The sequence below is a fragment of the Aotus nancymaae genome, unplaced genomic scaffold, assembly GCF_030222135.1.
Source record: "Aotus nancymaae isolate 86718 unplaced genomic scaffold, 86718_ANA_hifiasm-v0.15.2.pri h1tg000028l, whole genome shotgun sequence".
In the NCBI taxonomy this organism is placed as follows: Eukaryota; Metazoa; Chordata; class Mammalia; order Primates; family Aotidae; genus Aotus; species Aotus nancymaae.
The window spans coordinates 21702348-21723606 of record NW_026988441.1 but is presented as its reverse complement, the minus strand read 5'-3'; the positions used below and the strand labels follow the sequence as shown (position 1 = coordinate 21723606).

At 50.6% G+C, this 21259-nt stretch overlaps 1 protein-coding gene across 5 annotated transcripts in view; it reads left to right on the top strand.

The window, feature by feature from the left end:
• ZNF536 (zinc finger protein 536) overlaps positions 1-21259 on the top strand; it is a 485998-nt gene that overhangs the window by 224538 nt on the left and 240201 nt on the right. For all 5 annotated transcript variants that reach the window (XM_064381525.1, XM_064381526.1, XM_064381527.1 and 2 more), the window contains one exon: positions 164-2329. In XM_064381525.1, the coding sequence (XP_064237595.1) occupies positions 166-2329 (2164 nt within the window). In that variant the 5' untranslated portion in view covers positions 164-165. The remainder of the gene's footprint in view (positions 1-163; positions 2330-21259) is intronic.

The following is a 21259-nucleotide window of genomic DNA, read 5'->3' as shown; positions in this document are numbered from 1 at the left end:
GCATTTAATAATTCATTTTTTTATTATTGTTTTTGACTAGAATTCCTTAGCATGATTATGTGTAGGTAAGGCATGAAATGCAAATTCCCCACCCGCCGATGCTGTTGATTCATGGCGCCACAGCCACACCTGGCGTGGATCTGAACTCTGCCTCTCTTTTCAGGGATGGAAGAAGCGAGCCTGTGCCTTGGAGTGGGGGAGCCGGAAGCTGAGCCCCACCTGAGCGGCCCCGTCCTGAACGGCCAGTATGCCATGAGTCAGAAGCTGCACCAGATCACCTCCCAGCTCAGCCATGCCTTCCCCGAGCTCCATCCCCGGCCCAACCCCGAGGAGAAGCCCCCCGCGTCCCTGGAGGAGAAGGCCCACGTGCCCATGAGCGGCCAGCCCATGGGCAGTCAGATGGCGCTCCTGGCCAACCAGCTGGGCCGGGAGGTGGACACTAGCCTCAATGGGCGGGTGGACCTGCAGCAGTTCCTCAACGGGCAGAACCTGGGCATCATGTCCCAGATGAGCGACATCGAGGACGACGCCCGCAAGAACCGCAAGTACCCGTGCCCGCTGTGCGGCAAGCGCTTCCGCTTCAACAGCATCCTCTCCCTGCACATGCGCACGCACACGGGCGAGAAGCCCTTCAAGTGCCCGTACTGCGACCACCGGGCGGCCCAGAAGGGGAACCTCAAGATCCACCTGCGGACCCACAAGCTGGGCAACCTGGGCAAGGGGCGCGGGCGCGTGCGCGAGGAGAACCGCCTGCTGCACGAGCTGGAGGAGCGCGCCATCCTGCGGGACAAGCAGCTGAAGGGCAGCCTGCTGCAGCCCCGGCCCGACCTGAAGCCGCCGCCCCACGCGCAGCAGGCCCCGCTGGCCGCCTGCACCCTGGCCCTGCCCGCCAACCACAGCGTGCCCGACGTGGCCCATCCGGTGCCCTCGCCCAAGCCTGCCAGCGTGCAGGAGGACGCGGTGGCCCCGGCGGCGGGCTTCCGCTGCACCTTCTGCAAGGGCAAGTTCAAGAAGCGCGAGGAGCTGGACCGCCACATCCGCATCCTGCACAAGCCCTACAAGTGCACGCTGTGTGACTTCGCCGCTTCGCAGGAGGAGGAGCTCATCAGCCACGTGGAGAAGGCGCACATCACCGCCGAGTCGGCCCAGGGCCAGGGCCCCAACGGCGGCGGCGAGCAGTCGGCCAACGAATTCCGCTGCGAGGTGTGCGGCCAGGTCTTCAGCCAGGCGTGGTTTCTCAAGGGCCACATGCGCAAGCACAAAGACTCCTTCGAGCACTGCTGCCAGATCTGCGGCCGGCGCTTCAAGGAGCCCTGGTTCCTCAAGAACCACATGAAGGTCCACCTCAACAAGCTGTCGGTGAAGAACAAGTCCCCCAGCGACGCCGAGGTGCCTGTGCCTATGGGCGGCATGTCCCAGGAGGCCCATGCCAACCTGTACTCCAGGTACCTCTCCTGCCTGCAGAGCGGCTTCATGGCCCCGGACAAGGCCGGCCTGAGCGAGCCCAGCCAGCTCTATGGCAAGGGCGAGCTGCCCATGAAGGAGAAGGAGGCGCTGGGGAAGCTGCTGTCTCCCATCTCCAGCATGGCCCACGGAGTCCCGGAGGGGGACAAGCACTCCCTCCTGGGATGCCTCAACCTCGTGCCGCCGCTGAAATCCAGCTGCATCGAGCGGCTGCAGGCAGCTGCCAAGGCTGCGGAGATGGACCCCGTGAACAGCTACCAGGCTTGGCAGCTCATGGCCAGGGGCATGGCCATGGAACATGGCTTCTTGTCTAAAGAGCATCCGCTGCAGCGCAACCACGAAGACACTTTGGCAAACGCCGGGGTTCTGTTTGATAAGGAGAAGCGGGAGTACGTGTTAGTGGGAGCAGATGGCTCCAAGCAGAAAATGCCTGCTGATTTGGTTCACAGCACTAAAGTGGGCAGTCAGAGAGACCTGCCAAGTAAGCTCGACCCTTTAGAAAGCAGTCGGGATTTTTTGTCACACGGGCTGAACCAGACGCTCGAGTATAACCTGCAGGGTCCCGGGAACATGAAGGAGAAGCCCACCGAGTGCCCCGACTGCGGCCGGGTATTCCGCACCTACCACCAGGTGGTCGTGCACTCCCGGGTCCACAAGCGGGACCGCAAGGGCGAGGAGGACGGGCTGCACGCGGGCCTGGACGAGCGGCGTGGCTCGGGCAGTGACCAGGAGTCCCAGTCGGTGAGCCGCTCCACCACGCCGGGCTCCTCCAACGTCACCGAGGAAAGTGGGGTCGGAGGCGGCCTCTCCCAGACCGGGAGTGCCCAGGAGGACAGCCCGCACCCCTCCTCGCCATCCTCCTCAGGTAGGTTAGCCGGGAAGCGGGGAGAAGCAGCATGCTGCTCGCAGGCCTCCAGTCAGTTCCAAGGCCAGTGTGTTTTGAACCCCGATGTGGGTGGGTTGGACACTGAGCCATGCCTTTCTTTCTGCACCTGACTGGAGGAAAAGGGCCATCCTTGTGCCTCTTATGCCTTCTCTTGAACACTGGCTACCAAGAAAGTAAGTTGAGGCCAGGCGCGGTGGCTCAAGCTTGTAATCCCAGCACTTTGGGAGGCTGAGGCGGGTGGATCACTTGAGGTCAGAGGTTCGAGACCCGCCTGGTCAACATGAAGAAACCCCATCTCTACTGAAAATACAAAAATTAGGCGAGTGTGGTGGCGCATGCCTGTAATCCTAGCTATTCGGGAGGCTGAGGCAGGAGAATCACTTGAGCCCAGGAGGCAGAGGTTGCAGTGAGCCAAGATCACGCCACTGCACTCCAGCCTGGGCAACAGAGTGAGACACTGTTTCGAAAAACAACAAAGTTGTGAGGGAGATGGGCAGGTGGTACATTTTTCAATGGCCTAGCCTGCCTTTTTCTTACAATTGTCCAACCCCATTTCATAGCGTGACACTGTCTGCTATCATTTGGTCTCTGGAACTCAGGAGCTAGCATTCTGCTCTATCCCTGGATGTGAATGTGTAAGTCCCAAACTTCACCATCTTTCTCTCCCCATTAGAGTATTCCATGATTCTCTCATGAAGGCACCGCAGTCTCTCTTCCCAAGCCAAACCTATCTTCTGGCCCCTTACAAAATTGCAACATGGGTCACCTGCCAGATCCGTGTGACCTAAGGAGCCCCACCACTTTCCTCTGATGATTTGGAAACGTACAGGGGTTTGAAACGCAGACGCACGACTGTTATGTCTTAAATTGTACTGTGTTAAACGGGCGATACAACTTTGGGGTCTAAAATAGCAAAGCAGAAAATCTGTCATCAAAATGTCTGTGAAATGATGAAGCTTCCTGGCCCAGTTTGAAAAAAAAAAAAAAAAAAAAAAACCCAAACCAAAAACCACGCTAGCCTCAGATGGCTAAATTAAAATCACCACCTAGCAGCAGGTGAGGTGTGGCCTTCATCCATATTTCCAAAGCCCCTTACTAATGGGTAGTAAATTGAAAGTTATATCTCTAGCCCTTTATAAAGAAAGCACCTCGCTAATACTGTAATCATTCTGCAGCCTAACAACAGAGGAAATCATGCCATAACAAATACCCTGTTACTAATGGTAACATTGATTTCTGCAATCAGCCATTAAGTCTAGAAAATGAAAGACAGTTTGAGGCACCTCGAGGCACTGCCTTGCCCACTGTTAAAGACGTAGCGGCACACTTTTGAGGGTCATTTTTCAGAAGTTTTTTTCTTCTTTCTGGATTTCTCCCCCACTCCTTGGTTTCGATCCCTGTTTCGGTCTGGGAGGCGATTCACCGCTGCACTTGTTAAGTAGATGCCAGTTTTAGTTTTGCGGTTATAGTCTTGCTTCAGCATACTTTTCTTTGAGGACAAAATTAGTATTAAAATAAAGTGGGACTCTGCCGGCTTATTACAAACCGGTAAAGAATTGTTAAGACATAAATCTGGTCTGCGCATTCCAGAGATTCCGATAGTACTTAATGCCGCTGCTTAAATACCCATGAAACATACTGTCTGCTCCTGGAGTCCTAGACTTGTTTGGGATTTATCACTGATGAGACACTTAGGAAGTGTCTAACCAGCAGCATGAGTGCCATGGGGGCGTGAGGTCACAATACCTGGAGTGACTGCCACACAGAACATACTGATTCGAGAGAAGGGTTTTCACGTTGCCCTGCCTGGCAGTGGGAACCATGTGAAGATACATCCCTACATGGGAGGCAGCCAAGTGCCAGGTATCCCAATGCCAGGAGGAACTCTTTCTGGCCTCCTAGGATGGGGTCTCCTCTTCTGATGTGTGTTGTCTCTGATTTTGGACTGGGACCTTTACAGGACACGGATGCAGAGAGCAAACTGGTTCCCCTAAGTTTTGAGAGTGATGTGGAGTTAACAATGACAGATTTCCATCCCTCTCTCAGACCTGCTGAAATGTAAGGGTCTCGGCGGAATATTCTGACACCACATGTTCAGCTTCATTAATGACGTGTTTACCGTGTTTTTCTCACCTTCTGGCCAAGTGATAGCCTCGTGCTATTCCTATCTCTGTTGCTTGCCTATCTCTCAGTGCTCGGTTGAAAAAACCCATTTTGCTTAAAAAGAATCAGCCGTGCTCATGACTTGAAAGAGAATTATACTTGAGTTGTGGTTATCTTCTCACTTTTATTTCCCCTCATTGAAGTATTTTACAATTGTGAATACTGATTCTTTCATTTCTGGTTGACTTCTTTGTTTTCTTCATATTCAAATGAGACCCTTTCATAATTTTCTGACTAAGTAGGAGAATTGAGGGCATACCAATATGCCACCGCATCAGCTGTGCGTCTGGGGCTTTCAGGTTTCTCTGGGATTTAGGACTCTTAACCAAATCTGGTTAGTCCTCCCTCTTATTTCCAACAAGTTTGACTTGTATAAAAGTGGGATTAAAATAAGCATTTAAATAAAAATCTGGATACAATGGGTATTTTATTATTACCTGTTAAAGAGAAACCTGCAAGGTGAAGGAGAGAGAGAGAAAAAAATCTTTAAGCCCTTAAGTAAAGAAAGAAGTACTTATTAAGGCTTCTATTAAGAAATAACTGCAAAACACGGTTTTACAAATTTCTCAGACTGCATAACAATGTCGCAAAACTTAATTTGCATCACTTGATTCTTTTTTTTGTTGAAAACTGGGTCAGTAGGGCCTGAGAAACTATTTTTTCAGATCTTAACCAATGAATTCTTCTTTATAAATCGCTGCTCTTAACATGATAGTAGTTCTGAATTCATCATAAAAAACCTTTTTACAGAGCCTCTTAGAACAGATCTCTAGAAGAAGGCTTACAATGAGTGGCAGAGACGTCCTTTGTTATCTGATGTAATTCTTTGCAAAGAAGGATTGGGAACGGAGTGGCTGTTTAAAAATGTCTTGCTCAGACCGAGACGAAGAGGGGGTCAAGTTTGCAATCAAACAGTTATTGCCGAGATGGGCGACTGTCACTGCCTAGGCTAATGTGGGATGCAGCTGTTTGTTATGTGAGCAAAAGAATGTTTGAATCAGTGAACATGTGAAAATGATTCCAGTGAACCAGAAAATGTGTTTGTTCTTTGGCTCACCAAACTGCTGAGAACCAAGCTTAAGATCGACTGCGAAAACTAGGACCTTTGACAAATTGAGAGGTCATATTTTCTAACAGAAAATGGACAAAACTAGTGTCACACAGATCACTTCCCCATCTTCCCCCTTTGTTTTATTTTTGTTGTGTTGTTGTTTATTTGACTTACCAGTAATTTCACACGGTGGTCAGTGTCATTCCTGCCTCCGTGTACAATGCAAAGAGAAACTATTTGGAAAGCGGCAGCTTATAAATTTTACTCTTTTATGACATTTAGAAAGCAGGGTGGCTCTTTTGATGCCTCCTCATTTCTGGCTTGCGTGCAGACGCTCTCATGGCATTAATCTTTGCGTCTTTCTCTAAAACCCCCTCTGAGGCTGAGCTCGAGTCCTAGCTTTGCTCTGAGTCAGAAAACGTCCAAAGTTCTGTTTCTTCAGATTTTGCTTTGGAAATCACGCTCAGAATAATTAAAACTTAATGTACTAAGAAACGATACTCTTCATTATATCCAGCAGGGCAGTTACCTTCCGAATTCCCCATAATTTTGGAGTGGGGATAATTGAAGTGTTGATGGTGAGAAGGGGGTAATTGAATGCATTGACCCTCTGTTCATTAAATAAAGTCGGCTAAGTTACAGGATCAATGGAAAGCCAGGGAGAGATGTGAAGATGAAAATATCGTTAACCCCTACTACTTCTGGTATAATATTTTGAGATGGACAAGGATTATTTGGTCAGCTGGGCTAAAAGCCTGGCAAGGTCTTCTTTTGTTATTAGAGCTGCATTCCTGAAATGCTGGGTCTCCATCCCATTGACCACAGCATCAATGGCCTTTATCGGGGGCGCTCTCGCATTTACATGGGGTGTATAGTGATATGATATGTTTGCTTTCTTTCCCACCTCTTTTTCTCATGTGGCTCCCCTTCCCTGCCCCCATTCACGATAACCAGTGCCTGCTCCACACACAAACAAATCCAGGCACCCAAAAGAAGAAAGAGAAAAAAAATTTTGAGTTTGAGGATTAAGATCTTCATTTTTTTTTTTTTTTTTTTTTTGCTTGTGCATTCCAATTGTTCTTAAAATATTTGGCAATGTCAATTAGTAACTGAGCAGAGTTAGCTGATGAACACAATTTTCCAGTAGACTGAGCACCCTATTGTTGCCGAGCGAACAGCAGATTTCTGAGGTCATTATCATTCGCTGGTTGCTTGGCCCAGCTGCTTCCTGCTGCAAAAGCCAAACTTTATACCGGAGCTTGGGGAGGCTGCAGCAACAGGGGGCTGGAGCGGGGGAGAGGGGAGCTGGCTGTAGAGCCGAAGACAGTCATTATCAGCAGAGGAAACGGAAAGTAAAAGTTTCCAGGCAATTCCAGGAAAACTGCCGGAGCAGGCTTCTTCCTCCTGTTCCATTCCAACCACCTTCCACCTCTAGGCAGGGAATAAAAAAAGACTGGGGGAGACCCCCCTGGGCATGGTGGCAACTAATCTCTTTGCCGAGCAGAACTTTGGAAAACAATAATCCCGTTTATAAATAATACTTACACATTTTTCAGCCCAGGCTCAGGCATGTGAGTGGTGCCTTTCTTCTTCGATAGAATCCTTCGCTGTTACAAAAAAAGGTCATTTTAAAAATGATATTAGGAACTTGAAATTTGTCAACTTGGGAATGACAAATAGGCAGCATCATTTAATTTTCCAGACAGAGCTTATGAACAGATCATAGTCTGAGATTTCTTTGAAAATTGCATTTAGCCTTAAAGGTTCCCTCTACCCCACCCTCTGCCCCCTGCTTCCTTATTTTTCTGCCCCCACCCCACCCTAACCTCCTAATTTGGGAGCTGGTTCAGTGAGATGAAAAGCTGCACTTTTTTTAAAGCTCAGCTGTGAAAGCCGAGCGCCATATGCAGCCCTTCCGTCCCTGCCGGGGAAGCGTGTGCAGGCAGCCGCCGTGTTTGCGGAGATTTACAGAGGCTCGGCTCGAAGCTGTGCCCAGGCGGACGCCGGCCAAGGCCTGTCCTCTGAGCTGAGAGCCGAGAGCTGAGGTGGCCACCTGCCTAGACGAATAGGCCGGCTGGTCAGGTGGCTCCTGGGGAATGTCAGATGGGGCACAGGGTCAGAGGCCCCTGTGTCCTCCCCTGGCGGCCACCTTTCCGCTGGGGTCCCAGGGTGGTCTGTCTACTTGGGACACCCTGCTCATGCCAGGATCACAGTTGCTCTCAGATGCCGGTTCATTTATGGCTGTCACATCATCCTCCTCCTTCCTTGGGAGCCGGATGCCTACCAGCAGTTCCTTTGTAGAAACTTCTCATTCACTCTGTGAACTCGTATCATCTTGTGTTTAGAAGCATTGATTTGGGAACAATCAGTCACACTCTGGGGCTTTTACCATCTTTCTGACCCCTTTACATGCAGCCACAAATCCCACTTCTCCGGGGGGGTTGTTTGAAGCCACTCCACTATCTCTTGGCATTCCAGAAAGAGGGTACTTGCGCTGGCTCTAAAAGTCTTCGAACTGGGAGTATAATCAGAGGTATGTGACATAAATCCCCAGAGGCAGAGCTCCCTCTCTGCTCCAGCATATACCCAGGCAGGACATGGTTTTGTGTGCAAGGGATTAGATTCCAGGCCGAGGGGTCACTCAGATGTGTTTATCTGGTGGCCTCACTTTGCCCATCTGCAGGATGGGCACGGTGTTGCCCGGGCTGCCCTTCTGTTTCCATCACTCCTGCCCACTGAGCTTCTGAGGGGCTCCATGATGCTTTCTTCCCTCTGGATGTTAGCTCGATGGATGGAAACGTTCATTTAAACCTAAATTTAATGGTAATAACAAAAACACAGATCAGCTAAGGACAGGTTACAATGAGGCAAGGAATTAAGCAGTCAATTTTCAAAACAGAGCTTGAAGCATTAGCTGTGTGATTTCCGTTAACTTGAACGGGAGGTTCCAGGCTCAGGTCTTGACCACCACCTTGAGTGTGTTGGGGCGGGAATTAGCAGTTTGCTTTGCAAACAGCCACAATGTGTCTCCTGATGGATGATCTGACCAAAAGCAGGTATCATGAACTTCCAGGGGCTGACTCTCACCCACTCGCATGCTTACCGTGCACTCAGGTAGCTGGGAAATGATGGCACCATGTTATGTGAGCCCTGCCAGGGGCCACTTCAGCAGAGCTGGGGCAGCCTCTGCATGGAGGGCAGATTGGGGTCTTTCTGGCCGCCCAAATCCTTTCGATGCCAGGTTGCTTATCCTTCCAATCCTTTCTCTGGTTTGAAGCTCTGTGTCCTGCTCATAGGAAGTGCATTCCCAGGAAGGGTAAGGTAAGAAAGACTTTCTTGCTCTACACCTGAGTGTATTTCCCAGGTCTGCCCTTTCTCCCAGAGAAGTTTCTTGCAGGTAGCCCAGATGTCACAAAGGGATGGGGACAGGGCCGGCTTCGACAAGGCCCCTGTTATACTGGCCTCAAGATTCCACTGGGTTCTAGAGAGAGACCGTGGAGATACTTGGAGACCTAGAGATGGAGACAGAGCGAATTTCTTGGGAAAGAAGTGTGCGGGGAGCATTTGGAAGCCTTTTGAGCTGGGGAAGTCAGGGAAGTGAGTAGTTAACTCCTTTACCCGTAGCGCTGTTTTGGAGCATTGATGGCAGGGGTGGAGAAACACCTGCAGAGATCAGGAGATTGGATTTGTGCACACTTCCCAAATCCGTGATGATTGGGCTGGAACCTTTGCCATCTGCGACCCTTGGGCCTGTTTGCTGCCTTTCTGGATGTCTCACCTCCTTTCACCTTCCTCTCCTCTGTGGGCATCTGATGGGCACATCTCTCCACTCTTGTTGATGGGGCTGGCGCGTGGAGGAAGGAGGCGGGGCCAAGTGAGGCTTGCAAATGCAGAGGAAAGGGGCTCTCCAAGAGGGGTGCATGGTGTGGGGTGGGGTGGGCAGGTGGTGGGGGGACTTTGATCTCCCCAGCAAGCAAGCGTCACTGCAGCTGAGAGCAGTCGTGGGTCCCCCTTGCCTTTTCCTGGCAGGACGGGGCGATGGCAACATTTACTTAAGCTGTGGAGTCTGGCACTGCCTCAGCCAGGCGCCATCTGGAAAGCCCTTCTCAGCAAGCCATGCCCCCCCATCCCCAAAAGGAACTTAGGGGAACAGGACTTGGGCAGAGCTGCGGGACTTGTTTCTTGGGCAGAACCTACTCATAGAGGCACCTGAGCCAGGCTGGGATCCCCTGGGAGCCATGTAGCTAAGACAGGTCTACCTCGGGGTGCATGTGGGCTCTTTGCTCTCTGTGGGGCCCCTCGGTTTATACTCGAGCCAGGTCTGGTTTAGGTTTACTAGGGCTGTATTTCCATCTATTTGTTTTGTCTTGCATTTTGCATACTGTCTTTACCTAAATACTTGCATGTTGTGAGTGTGACAGGGTGGCACCAGTTGGGATTGGTTAGTGACTGCTCCTACCCTGTCATAGCAGGGCTGATCAGCAGAGTATAAGAAATGAGTGCTATGCCTCTAAAATGTGCCAGCAAGACAGGATCTAGAACTCAGCGGCTCAGCTTGCAACAAACAGGGCCAAACTAAGCACAGAGATTTGCCACCGTCCTTTCCCTAAGCCACATATTTAAAAAACACTGCAGAGTCCCCAAACAATGCATGTCTGAACAAACACCATCTTCAGCTACCTGACGGGTGGGCCTGGGCAAAACGGGGGCCGTAACGAAAGCAAGGGCAGTGATCCAGGCAGAATTCATTTGCCTCCTGCTCCCACCAGCCCCAAGAGAAAGTTGTCCAGGGCTTATCTTCTTGTGGGACCCATCTCTTTGTTGCTGTAAGCCTTGGAGTTTTTGTGTGACATGTGGCATGTGTCTGGGAGAAGCGAGAGGCACAGCACAAGCTGACTCCTTGGCTACCCACCATGCCACATGGGAGGCCGGCCCTCCCCTTAACGGTGCCCAGCCAGGAGGCTGCCTCCAGTGTGGGCATGAGAACGGGCTTGGCTTTTTAACACCTCCTCACGTGCTTCCAAAGGACGGGGTCATTTTTCAGCTTTTCTTGCAAGGCAGTGTCTACCTTTGGGGAACCTTTCCATTTTACTCCGTGCCATGGGGCCCAGGACATTCCATGGAGAAATCAGTTCTCTTCCTTTACAGAGGCAGCTTTTGGGACTAGACTTTTGGCCAACGCTAGGTTCTTTTCTTTTGTTTGACCTCAGTTCCGAAACCATTTGACGCACGATGAAACGGGTTTGTGCCATGGTGCTCACTTCTTTTCATTAAAGTAATGTCCAGAAACTCTTAGCACGGTGGCGCAGTGGTTGTCATCGTGGTTTTTGGACACTCTCAGTTGTCCTTAATCATCTTGAGAGGCATTTTGGAACATTTCCAACGTGTTAACGCTGAGTTCAACATGAAGTGTGTGCAGTGGCGGTTTCCTTGAAGAACAAGACAGATACATGCTTCTCTTTATTGCTATATACATACATATCTATTATATATACACACCCATATATATATATTTAATTTGTTGCTAAACTATATGTTTTTATTTTCATTTCACTTCATTTTTTTTATTGCATTTTAGGTTTTGGGGTACATGTGAAAAACATGCAAGATTGTTGCATAGGTGCATATGTGGCAGTGTGATTTGCTGCCTTCCTCCCCTTCACCTATATGTGGCATTTCTCCCCATGCTATCTCTCCCCAACTCCCCACCCCCCGCTGTCCCCCCCAACTCCCCCGCAACAGACCCCAGTGTATAGTGCTCCCCTCCCTGTGTCCATGTGTTCCCATTGTTCAACACCCGTCTATGAGTGAGAACATGCGATGTTTGATTTTGTGTTCTTGTGTCAGTTTGCTGAGAATGATGCTTTCCAGGTTCATCCATTTTTTTTTTTTAATTTAGTAATTTGCCCTGAAAAATTGGAGTGATCCATCAGCAAAGCTGCTGTGTGGCATGACGGTCTCCGTTGAGGGAGAAGACTTGGCAGTGTCCATGTCCATCCCCAGCTGGGGCTGGGACCCCTTGGAAATGTCCTTACTACTGACCTTCAAAACCTTTCCACTTGGGACTGGGCACAGGGGCTCACACCTGTGATCCCAGCACTTTGGGAGGCTGAGGAGGGTGGATCACTTGAGGTCAGGAGTTCGAGACCGGCCTGACCAACGTGGCGAAACCTCGTCCTTTTGTAAAAATACAAAAGTTAGGTGGGCGTGGTGGTGGGTGCCTATAATCTCAGTTACTCAGGAGGCTGAGGCAGGAGAATCACTTGAACCCAGGAGGCAGAGGTGGCGGTGAGCCGAGATTGCGCCACTGCACTCCAACCTGGGTGACGACAGTGAAACTCCATCTCAAAAGCAAACAGACAAACCAAACCCTAAACCTTTCCACTTGGTCTCCACGAGTCCTGTTCACTGACTTTATGATGCGTGTTGTTTAATGACTTTATTATTCTTTTTTTCTTACTGTAAAGTGATTCTTGTTCATCATGGACATTTAAGAGATACAGATAAACAAAAAATAAAAAAATATATATATATACGCCTACCACCGTGCAGGAATCATCACTGTGAACATTTTTTTTTCATTAAACTAGTAAATATTTTGTTATTGATGCATAGTATATGTATAGATTTTGGAGTACATGTGCTAATTGGATACATTTATATAATGTGTAGAGATCAAATCAGGGTAATTGGGACCTTTATCACTTTAAATATTTGTTTTGGCTGGGCACAGTGGCTCACGCCTGTATTCCAACAATTTGGGAGGCTGAAGTGGGCAGATCACTTGAGTCCAGCAGCTTGAGACCAGCCTGGACAATATAATAAAACCCCGTCTCTACAAAAATACAAAAATTAGCCAGGGTGGCGGCACACGCCTGTAATCCTAGATACTTGGGAGGGTGAGGTGAGAGGATCTCTTGGGCTCAAGAGGTGAAGGTTGCAGTGAGCCGAGATTGCGCCACTGCACTCCAGCCTGGACGACAGAGCAAGACCTTGACTCAAAAAATATTATCTTTTCTTTATGCTAGAAACATTTGAATTATTCTCTTTTAGCTATTTTGAAATGTACAATAGATTATTGTTAACTATAGTCATCTTACTGATCTTTAAAACTCTAGGTGAACATTTTTAATTTGTACCTTTCCAGTCCTTTTTGTGCAACTAAAAATGTATTTAGTAAAAAAAGTAGGCCGGGCGCGGTGGCTCACGCCTATAATCCCAGCACTTTGGGAGGCCGAGACGGGTGGATCACAAGGTCAAGAGATCGATACCATCCTGGTCAACAAGGTGAAACCCTGTCTCTACTAAAAAATACAAAAATTAGCTGGGCATGGTGGCACATGCCTGTAGTCCCAGCTACCCAGGAGGCTGAGGCAGGAGAATTGCTTGAACCCAGGAGGTGGAGGTTGCAGTGAGCCGAGATCACACCATTGCACTCCAGCCTGGGTAATAAGAGCGAAACTCCATCTTAAAAAAAAAACAAAAAACATACCTCTGTGTAATTTGTTATTGAAATATGTATCATATTTTTTTCTTGTCATTGAATATTTCACACAAGGATCAACAAAGTTTTCCTGTAAATACCAGCTCATGAGTATTTTCAGCTTTGGGGACCACGTGGTTTCTGTAGTGAACATTCATTTCTTCCATAAATAAGAGTGGGATGGCCAAGGCAGGCACATCATGAGATCAGGAGTTCGAGAACAGCCTGGCCAACATGGTGAAACCCCGTCTCTACTATAAATACAAAAATTAGCTGGGCCTGGTGGCAGGCGCCTGTAATCCCAGCTACTAGAAAGGCTGAAGCAGGAGAATTGTTTGAATCCAGGAGGCGGAGGTTGTGGTCAGCTGAAATCAAGCGACTGTACTCCAGCCTGGGCAGCAGAGCAAGACTCCATCTCAAGAAAAAAAAGATGAGTAGAGATGCATCTCAGCATCCAGAAGCCTACAGCCTCTCGGTGCTAGGCGGGTAATTCACAGAGTGAGGCAGACACATGAGAGAGTTTCCTCTGGGGCCTGTGTAAGCCCCTTGATGCTCACATTTGTTCTCAAAGGACCTGAAAGGGCAAGGAACCACTTCCATTAGCTCAGTAACTTTTTTGGCAAGGAGGAGTAACTCTTTTCCTCTGTAGAATCTGGCCAATCCTGGTGACTTCCTGGAGGAAGCGGACAAGTCTTCTTTAGTCTCTGTGGCTGACTCTTCTCCCTGGGGTCGGCCTCACTGGTTTGTGTCATTGAATCTGGTAGCCATTTGTCTATGTCCTGGGTGCAGGGGTGGGACCAGTTGTTTGCATCATGCTCTCTTCGCTGGAGGACGATTAGGGTACCCTTGTCGAGCAGTCACTGATGCTGTCTCAGGCACGCAGCTTTACTTCTCTGTGTGGAGTGCATTCAAGATGGTTTAGTTCCTGCCCAACGTGCCCCCCCATTTTGTTGCCACAGTGAGTCTCAATTCCAACCGACTTTAACTACAACTAAAACCACAGAGGAGCAGGGATAGCTCAAATGGCATCCCCATGGACATCCCTCATAGTAGCAAAAGAGATGCCATTGCTCACACCTCACATCCCCATGCCACCAAACAGAGGAGCACTTTTTTTCTGGAGGCCTAGCAGTGATCTTCTTCATCCTACGAGGTCTTTTTGTATTTTTATGCCCATTCCTGAACCAGCCACTACTGCCAGGGGAATGAGGTGTCACACTTGGTTCATGGCAAGCAGGTTAGTCCTTGGAGAAGTGGGAAATAGAGAATGCCATCTCATCCATCCCGTGGCTGAATGTGACAGAGAGAAGCTTTCTCACAGAGATTCAGATGGAGGAGGAGGAATGTAGCTTGGTTAACTAAATAGTGTCCAAAATGTCACGGCTCTGAGGTTCTTCCTGTAGCAGAGGCACTGGCCTTCCTGTTCAGGACACCTGAAGCGGCATCCCAGCCTCCCTGAGCAAGGTGGTTTGGAGGTTCTGTACCTGGTGACGAGGTTCTGTCCCTCCCCTTCCCCCATCACAGAGCTATGATTGTGTTATTTGGGACAGCGAGTTCTTTGGTGACTTTCTCCACGGGTCCATTCCTGCCTGTTCTCTTCTTTGTTTCGGTAATACTGAGTCTCCTCTCAGCCTGGAAGTGACAAAGGACACCAGCAAAACCAAATGACATGTCCTTCCATGTGGCCATTGTGTGTGCAGGGCTGCGTCCTCATTATGTTGATGAAGAAAGGGGTGGCGCCCAAGAGAAAGGGAAGGTGGGCTTCCCTGCTCTTGAGGAGAAGCTGGTCTTTGGGAATGGCCCCCACATAAAAGAGAGTTGGAAAGCCACAGAGGAACAGTGGTTAGCTCAGGGATGGCGATTCAGGGTGCTGGGCCTTGGATGCCCTCTCAAGCACAGGGGAGCAGCCTGGTCATCTTCCTGGCACCTCCTGCTCCTTCACTGTCTCCTCCCCAGGTAGGAACAAGATGCCTGCGCCCCAAACCTGCATTTGTCCTTGCTCTGAAGGGACTCGGTAGAGATAAGGCGGCAGGGTCAGGCTGCGTGGGAGTGTCAGAGGGGTTGAGCGTAGGGTGAGCCCGGGCTCCTGGCACGGGCTCCCATTTCCTGATTGTCCAGGAGTGCTCCACAGAAGGCGTCACTGGGAATCTGCCCTTCCAGAGATTCCTGGAGGTCTGGAGAGGAGAGCGTATCAGCAGATGTGTAAACTGAGGCCTACAGAGGTTGGATTGAGTTGTAAAACTAGAAGCGGTGGAGCTGGCATTCGAACCCACCTCTGTGGGACCTCTCACCTTTTAACTCCACCTTTGGGCTATGCTGGGAGTTGTGTAAATGCAGCAGAAGGCAGAACTGCAGCTCACCAGCAAACCCAGCTCTGGCAGGGCAGGCTGCAGGGATGTCAGCGGTCACCCCTTCCCTCTCTTTGTTTCTCAGTGGGGGTCATCCCTACTTCCCTTCAGAGGAAGGAGCAGGGAAGGAGGATAGCCCAGTACTTATTCCCATGACTGATGTCTGATGGGACCCCCCTGAACCCCACATTTAGTCTTGAGGTGACACCCCCACCACCAAGAGCTGTGGTTGTGAATATCCCCAAGCCCCTGCTGAAGGTCACACACACAACAGGTGACACATGTTCCCCTAGTGTCCAAGACAGGGAGGAGGAAAGGGGAAGCAGCCTCTCCGAGGCCACAGAAGCATGGCCTGGCGGACAGGCTAGCACAGCCTAACTCAGGCTGCCCAGCTCTCTGTCTGTGTAAGATTGCCCGAGTCTCAGTTCCCCGGTCCCTCTGACACTATGATGATCTGTGAGTGTCCTTCACATGTTTTAGCCCACAGCTCTGTGTGGGGAGTGGCCTGGGTGTGTGGCTGGAGGGAGAAGGGGCTGCAGGTAGAAGGACATTGCTGGCTCCACCTGCGCCTCATACATGAGCTTACAAACCCCATCCAGAAGTTAGTTGTTCGCTTCCACCCCTTCTCCAGAAGAGGAGAGACTCCCCCAAGAGAAAGAGAAAGAGATCTGTAACCCTCCTGCCTGGTCAGGGCAGTCCATGGAGGTGTAAATCAGGGCAGGATGATTGTCTGGGAGGGCCTCCAGAGGAGGGGCGGCTGAGGGCTTTGTTGTGATGGGCACAGAGGGCTGGAGCAAGCAGCCACTTCGCATTGGCCACACACGGCAGGAGGCTTGGGGCTGGAATGAGGCCCTGGCCCCACCTAAGATGCGCTTGGGAAAAGGGCCCGGGACTCATTGGAGGGGCTGAGTCTGCTGTGATGGATGGGAGGAGGCCATCAGGTTCCTTCCTTGTGATTGTGATTGTGTGTGTGTGTGTGTGTGTTGAACACGTGTTGTGCATATGGGGATATGGATATATTGCTGAGTGTGCTTGTGGTGTCTTGGGGTGGTGATGCTGTATGTATACCGGCAGGTTTACCTTAATCCTTCAGGCGTAGGTTGCTGTGGGTGCATGTGTCCCTCTGTGCCTGTGTGTGTGTAAGTGTGTGTTGGCCTGTGTGTCTTGGACTATGGATGTCTTGGACATGAGAGAGGACATGCATGTGCTGAGTATGTGTATTGGTGTGTGCACGGGTGACAGTGGCTTGGGATGTGAATGTCAGTATGTGTTTGTGGGTATTAGGAAGTGTGAGGATGTGGCATTTGGCTATGCAGTTGTGATGCTGTGTTGGCATGGGATGGGGTGTGTGTTGTGTGGATAAGGATGTGTGTGTTGGGATGTGTGTATCTATATGCATTTGCCTGTGTTGGCATGGATTGGGGTGCATGTGTGTTGCATACCGTGATGGCTTATTATTATAGGGTGGATTTGACCTCCCCCAAGGACTGTGACCTTCAGCTTTCCTTAAAGGAGGGGTATCTGGGTCCTGAGGCTGTCCTTGCCCGTTTTCCCAGAACCTTCGTGCATCACTAGTGGGGTCTTCCCTTCCTAATGCTGGCTCAGTCTCTGGTGGAAGATCTGGCTTTTTGGATGCAAGCTGGGAAATGCAGAAAGCCCTTCCTTCCAGTCTACAGCTGTGGCATCTGCAGCCTCAAGCACCTCCTGGAAGAAGCTGGGGCTTGAGGCTCTGGGGTCCCCATTCAGGGATCCTCTGTTCTGGAACTCAGCCAGCCTTGTGCCTGGAGGAGGTCCGTGAGCTCCATGGGGCAGGGGTTGTGTTGTCTTCAGCTGCATTTCCATCGCGGTCCTTTGCACAGGGCATGGAGCGCAGCAGATGTCAGGGAACATGGTCAACTTATACAGAATGAAATGAAATGCCTTCTCCCAGCAGAAAATGCACTTTGCCCAGGAACCAGCTGGGATTCAGTCCTTCCCACCTCTCTTCCTGTAAGAACCTAAATACACAGCACAGGGCCTGCCGCCATAGATCTTTGGTGTGGGTTATTGTGAGCTGGGCAGGTCACCAGGTGCATGAGGGAGCGTGGGGGGCTGAGATGGGGTGCAGGCATGGCAGTGTGGCTCCAGGACCAAACCTCATGGTGACGTGTTCAGTTTGTTGGCTGTCAGCATCCTGGGGACCCCCTCTCTGGGACAGTAGTGACCTTGGCTCCAGCCCCAACTTTTCCCTGGATGACTCTTCTCCTTCATGAGCCTAAGAGGCAGCTCTAGAAGTAGCTGTTTTCTCTCTTGCCTTCCTCCTGCTGAAGTTCACCAACAGAATAGCTGCCTCACCCACTTGTGCCTGTTGAAAGCCAGGGTGTGGGGTAGAGCCTTCAAATGTGCACACTGCATCTTCAGTCTGCAGAGTGTTTAAGGCCTAAGCCACGTGGCCAGCACCTGCAAAGTGGTCTCATTGCCGCTTTTGGGTTTAGCTGGCCAAGTTCTAGGGGCATGATGGAGGATTGGGGGTGCAGGCCTGGGGCGATGGGAGTGGAAGTGAGCCTGGCCCAGCTCACTCCAAGGCAGGGATTTCAGAATGGTACCCACACATTCTGCAGCCAGCTGGGGGTGTTGACCAGAGCCTGGGGACCAGATGCCACTGGGCCCTTGAGGGGTCAACATCAATTGGCTTTTCATGCCCTCTGTGTGCCCGTAACATATGAATCTCCCTTTCCTGAAATTCCAACACATCTTCTCCCAGCCATTTCATAAGGTCAGAAAGAACAAATTTCAAGGGACAGAAAGCAGTGGGTTAGGGGAGCCATGAATTGGATGGAAATTTTTCTGGAAATCACCGAGACCCCACATGGCAGCTTCACCAGCTTCTGCTTGAAAATGTGTGCAGCCAGTTGCATTGGGGTCCGTGGTCCTTTTTTTGGTTAGTGGTTGAGGAAATGCTGTCATCTCCAGGAGGTAGGGTCCCACAGGAAGAATGGTGCATGGGTCCAGGAGACTCTTCAAGGGAGAGGGAGCGTGAGTGCCGGAGAAGGGACAGAACGTGAGTGCCCAGGAGGGAGAGGGCAGAGCGGGCTCCACCAGGGTGGGGCTCCTCCTCCTGCCCAAGCTTTTTATCAGGAAGCACAAGCTTCCATGGAGGCCTAAAGGGCCCCTTTGATGGCTGTGGCTCTTCGGGGAATTTGGATGGAATGTTCTGCAACCCCCGAGGGATGCAGTGCTCTGGAGAACAGGGACTGCCTGATGAGAACTGGGGCCATCGGGGATGGTGACTGAGCAGTGACATCGGCCCAGGCGTCGGACTGGTCATTGGAACCACACTGCTTCCATGCTTAGAATCCCCCAGTGACTTCTCGTTCATTACGTATGGAGTTAAATCTGCAGTGGACAAGCCCCGTCACCTAACTCTCCCTGTCTCACTCTGCTGGAGCCCCGCCACCTTCTCTCTGGCCTCAGTACCTAAAGCCAGCCCTGTAGTGGCCTCAGCCTTGCCTGCTGCCTTTCAGGCCTGCTCTCCCCACTGATCATCCTGGGGCGGGCTCCATCTCACCCTCGCCTCAACACCACTTCCTCCCGGAGGCCTTTCCAGGGCCCTCAGTAGGAACTGTCCCTCCCAGTAACCCCCTGAAGATGTTTCTCTGTAGGATTTTCATCTTCAAGGCCTTTGGAGGGCATCTTGTTCACTCTTTCTGGTTTTCTTCTTCACTCATTCATTCATTTCCTTTTTTATTTGTTGACTTGCCCCAGTGTGAGCTCCAGGAGGCCAAGGTTGGTTCCTTGCCACATCGTCAGTGCCCATGACAGTGCCTGGCACATTATACAGGCTCAATAAACACTTTTTAAAAATGTGTGATAAAATACGTGTAACAGGCTGGGTGTGGTGGCTCATGCCTGGAATCTTAGTGCTTTAGGAGGCCAAGGCAGGAGGATCACTTGTGTCCAGGATTTTAAGACCAGCCTGGCCAACATATAAAGATTTTTTTTTTAATTAGCTGGGCGTGGTGGTTCACACCTATGGTCTCAGCTACTCAGAAGGTAGGAAGCTGAGGTGGGAGGATCATTTGAGCCCAGGAGGTAGAGGCTGCAGTGAGCCACCATCATGCCACTGCATTCCAGCCTGGGTGACAGAATGAGATCCTGTTGCAAAAGAAGGAAGGAGGGAGGGAAGGAAGGAGGGAAGGAGGGAAGGAATGAAGAAGGGAGGGAAGGAAGGAAGAAAGGAAGGAAGGAAGGGAGGAAGGAAGGAAGGAAAGGGAGGGAGGAAGGAAGGAAGAAAAGGAAAGAAGGAAAGAGAGCGTAACCGTTTTAACCATTTTTAAGAGCACGATTTGTGGTATGAGCTACGCTCACATGGTTTTGCTGCAATCAGTACCACCCATCTACAGAACCATTCTCGTCTGGCAAAACTGACACTCTGTACCCGTTCCCTATAACTCCCCATTTCCCTCCGCTCAGCCTCTGGCAACCACCCTTCTACTTTCGATGAATTTGAGTACTCTAAGTACCACATGTAAGTGGAATCACACAGTAATCGTCCTTTCATGTCTGGCTTATTTCACTTAGCATGGCATCCTCAAGATTCATTCATGTTTCAGCCCGTGACAGATTTCCTTCTTTTTAAGGCTGTGTAGTATTCTACTGTATGCATATCCTGAATTTTCTTTATCTAATTCATCTGTCGATGGTGTGTCCTTTTGGCTATTTCAGTACATGCTTGAATAAATGAATGACAACAAGGAGGGTGGGTCTCTACCTCCCTTCCCCTGCACAAGAGAGGAGTGACAGCTTTGAGCCCGTGAAGGTCATTCATTCATCGATTGTATCCTATGCTACTGGCTTTCCAGAGGCCAGCGGGACCTCTTTTTGTAGTAATGTGCTATGCTTTGGGGTCTGGACCTTGGCCAAGATACTGAGCATTTCTGAGGGAGGGTTTTGGCATCAGGATGGGCCTCTGCTCAGACCTTAAGCCACTGGGAAGCTACTGTGTACCCTGAGGGGGCCACAGCCCTTTCCACAGCAGCTGGAGCAGGGGCACCCTGGCATAGCTCCCTCTCCTAACCTTGCAAAGCGAGCTGTGCTCACAGCCCTGGCCGTACACTGGCCTGTGTGAGCCCAGTGCTCTGCCATCCGGGCAGGAGGTGAGGAAAGGGGAGGGTGTGGCCCCCAGTGCCTGGAGCTCATGCTGGGAGTGTGCACAAATGGGCACCAGCGCCCCGTGAAAAATGTGTCACCGCCCACGACAAGAAACGTTGCATGGTTTCTGTAGGAAACTGAAATTCCAGAAAACAACTCCTGCGGGTTTTTTGTTTTGTTTTGTTTTGATTTTTTGAGATGGAGTTTTGCTCTTGTTACCCAGGCTGGAGTGCAATGGCGCAGTCTCTGCTCGCTGCAACCTCCACTGCCCAGGTTCAAGCAATTCTCCTGCCTTAGCCTCCTGAGTAGCTGAGATTACAGGCATGCGCCACTATGCCCAGCTAATTTTGTATTTTTTTTTTTTTTAAGCAGAGATGGGGTTTCTCCATGTTGGTCAGGCTGGTCTCGAACTCCCGACCCCAGGTGATACCTGCCTCAGCCCCCCAGAGTGCTGGGATTACAGGCGTGAGCCACTGCACCCAGCCCAGTGTGTTTTATTGAAGGACCTCTCCTTCAAGCTTGCCTTGTGCCTTTTAGAAATAGAATCTCTGTCTGACTCCCCAGGCCCAACTAGGTTAATGCTGAGACTAGGACAAAGAGGAGGACGTGGCGGTGAGGTTTGGGGCTGGGAAGATGCTGTGATTCACTTCGATGTCTCAGAGGGGCAGGTCGTGGGATGGAATGCGGAAGGAGAAGGTCCCAGCTTGGACCCCAAGCTTCAGTGGGACTGGCGG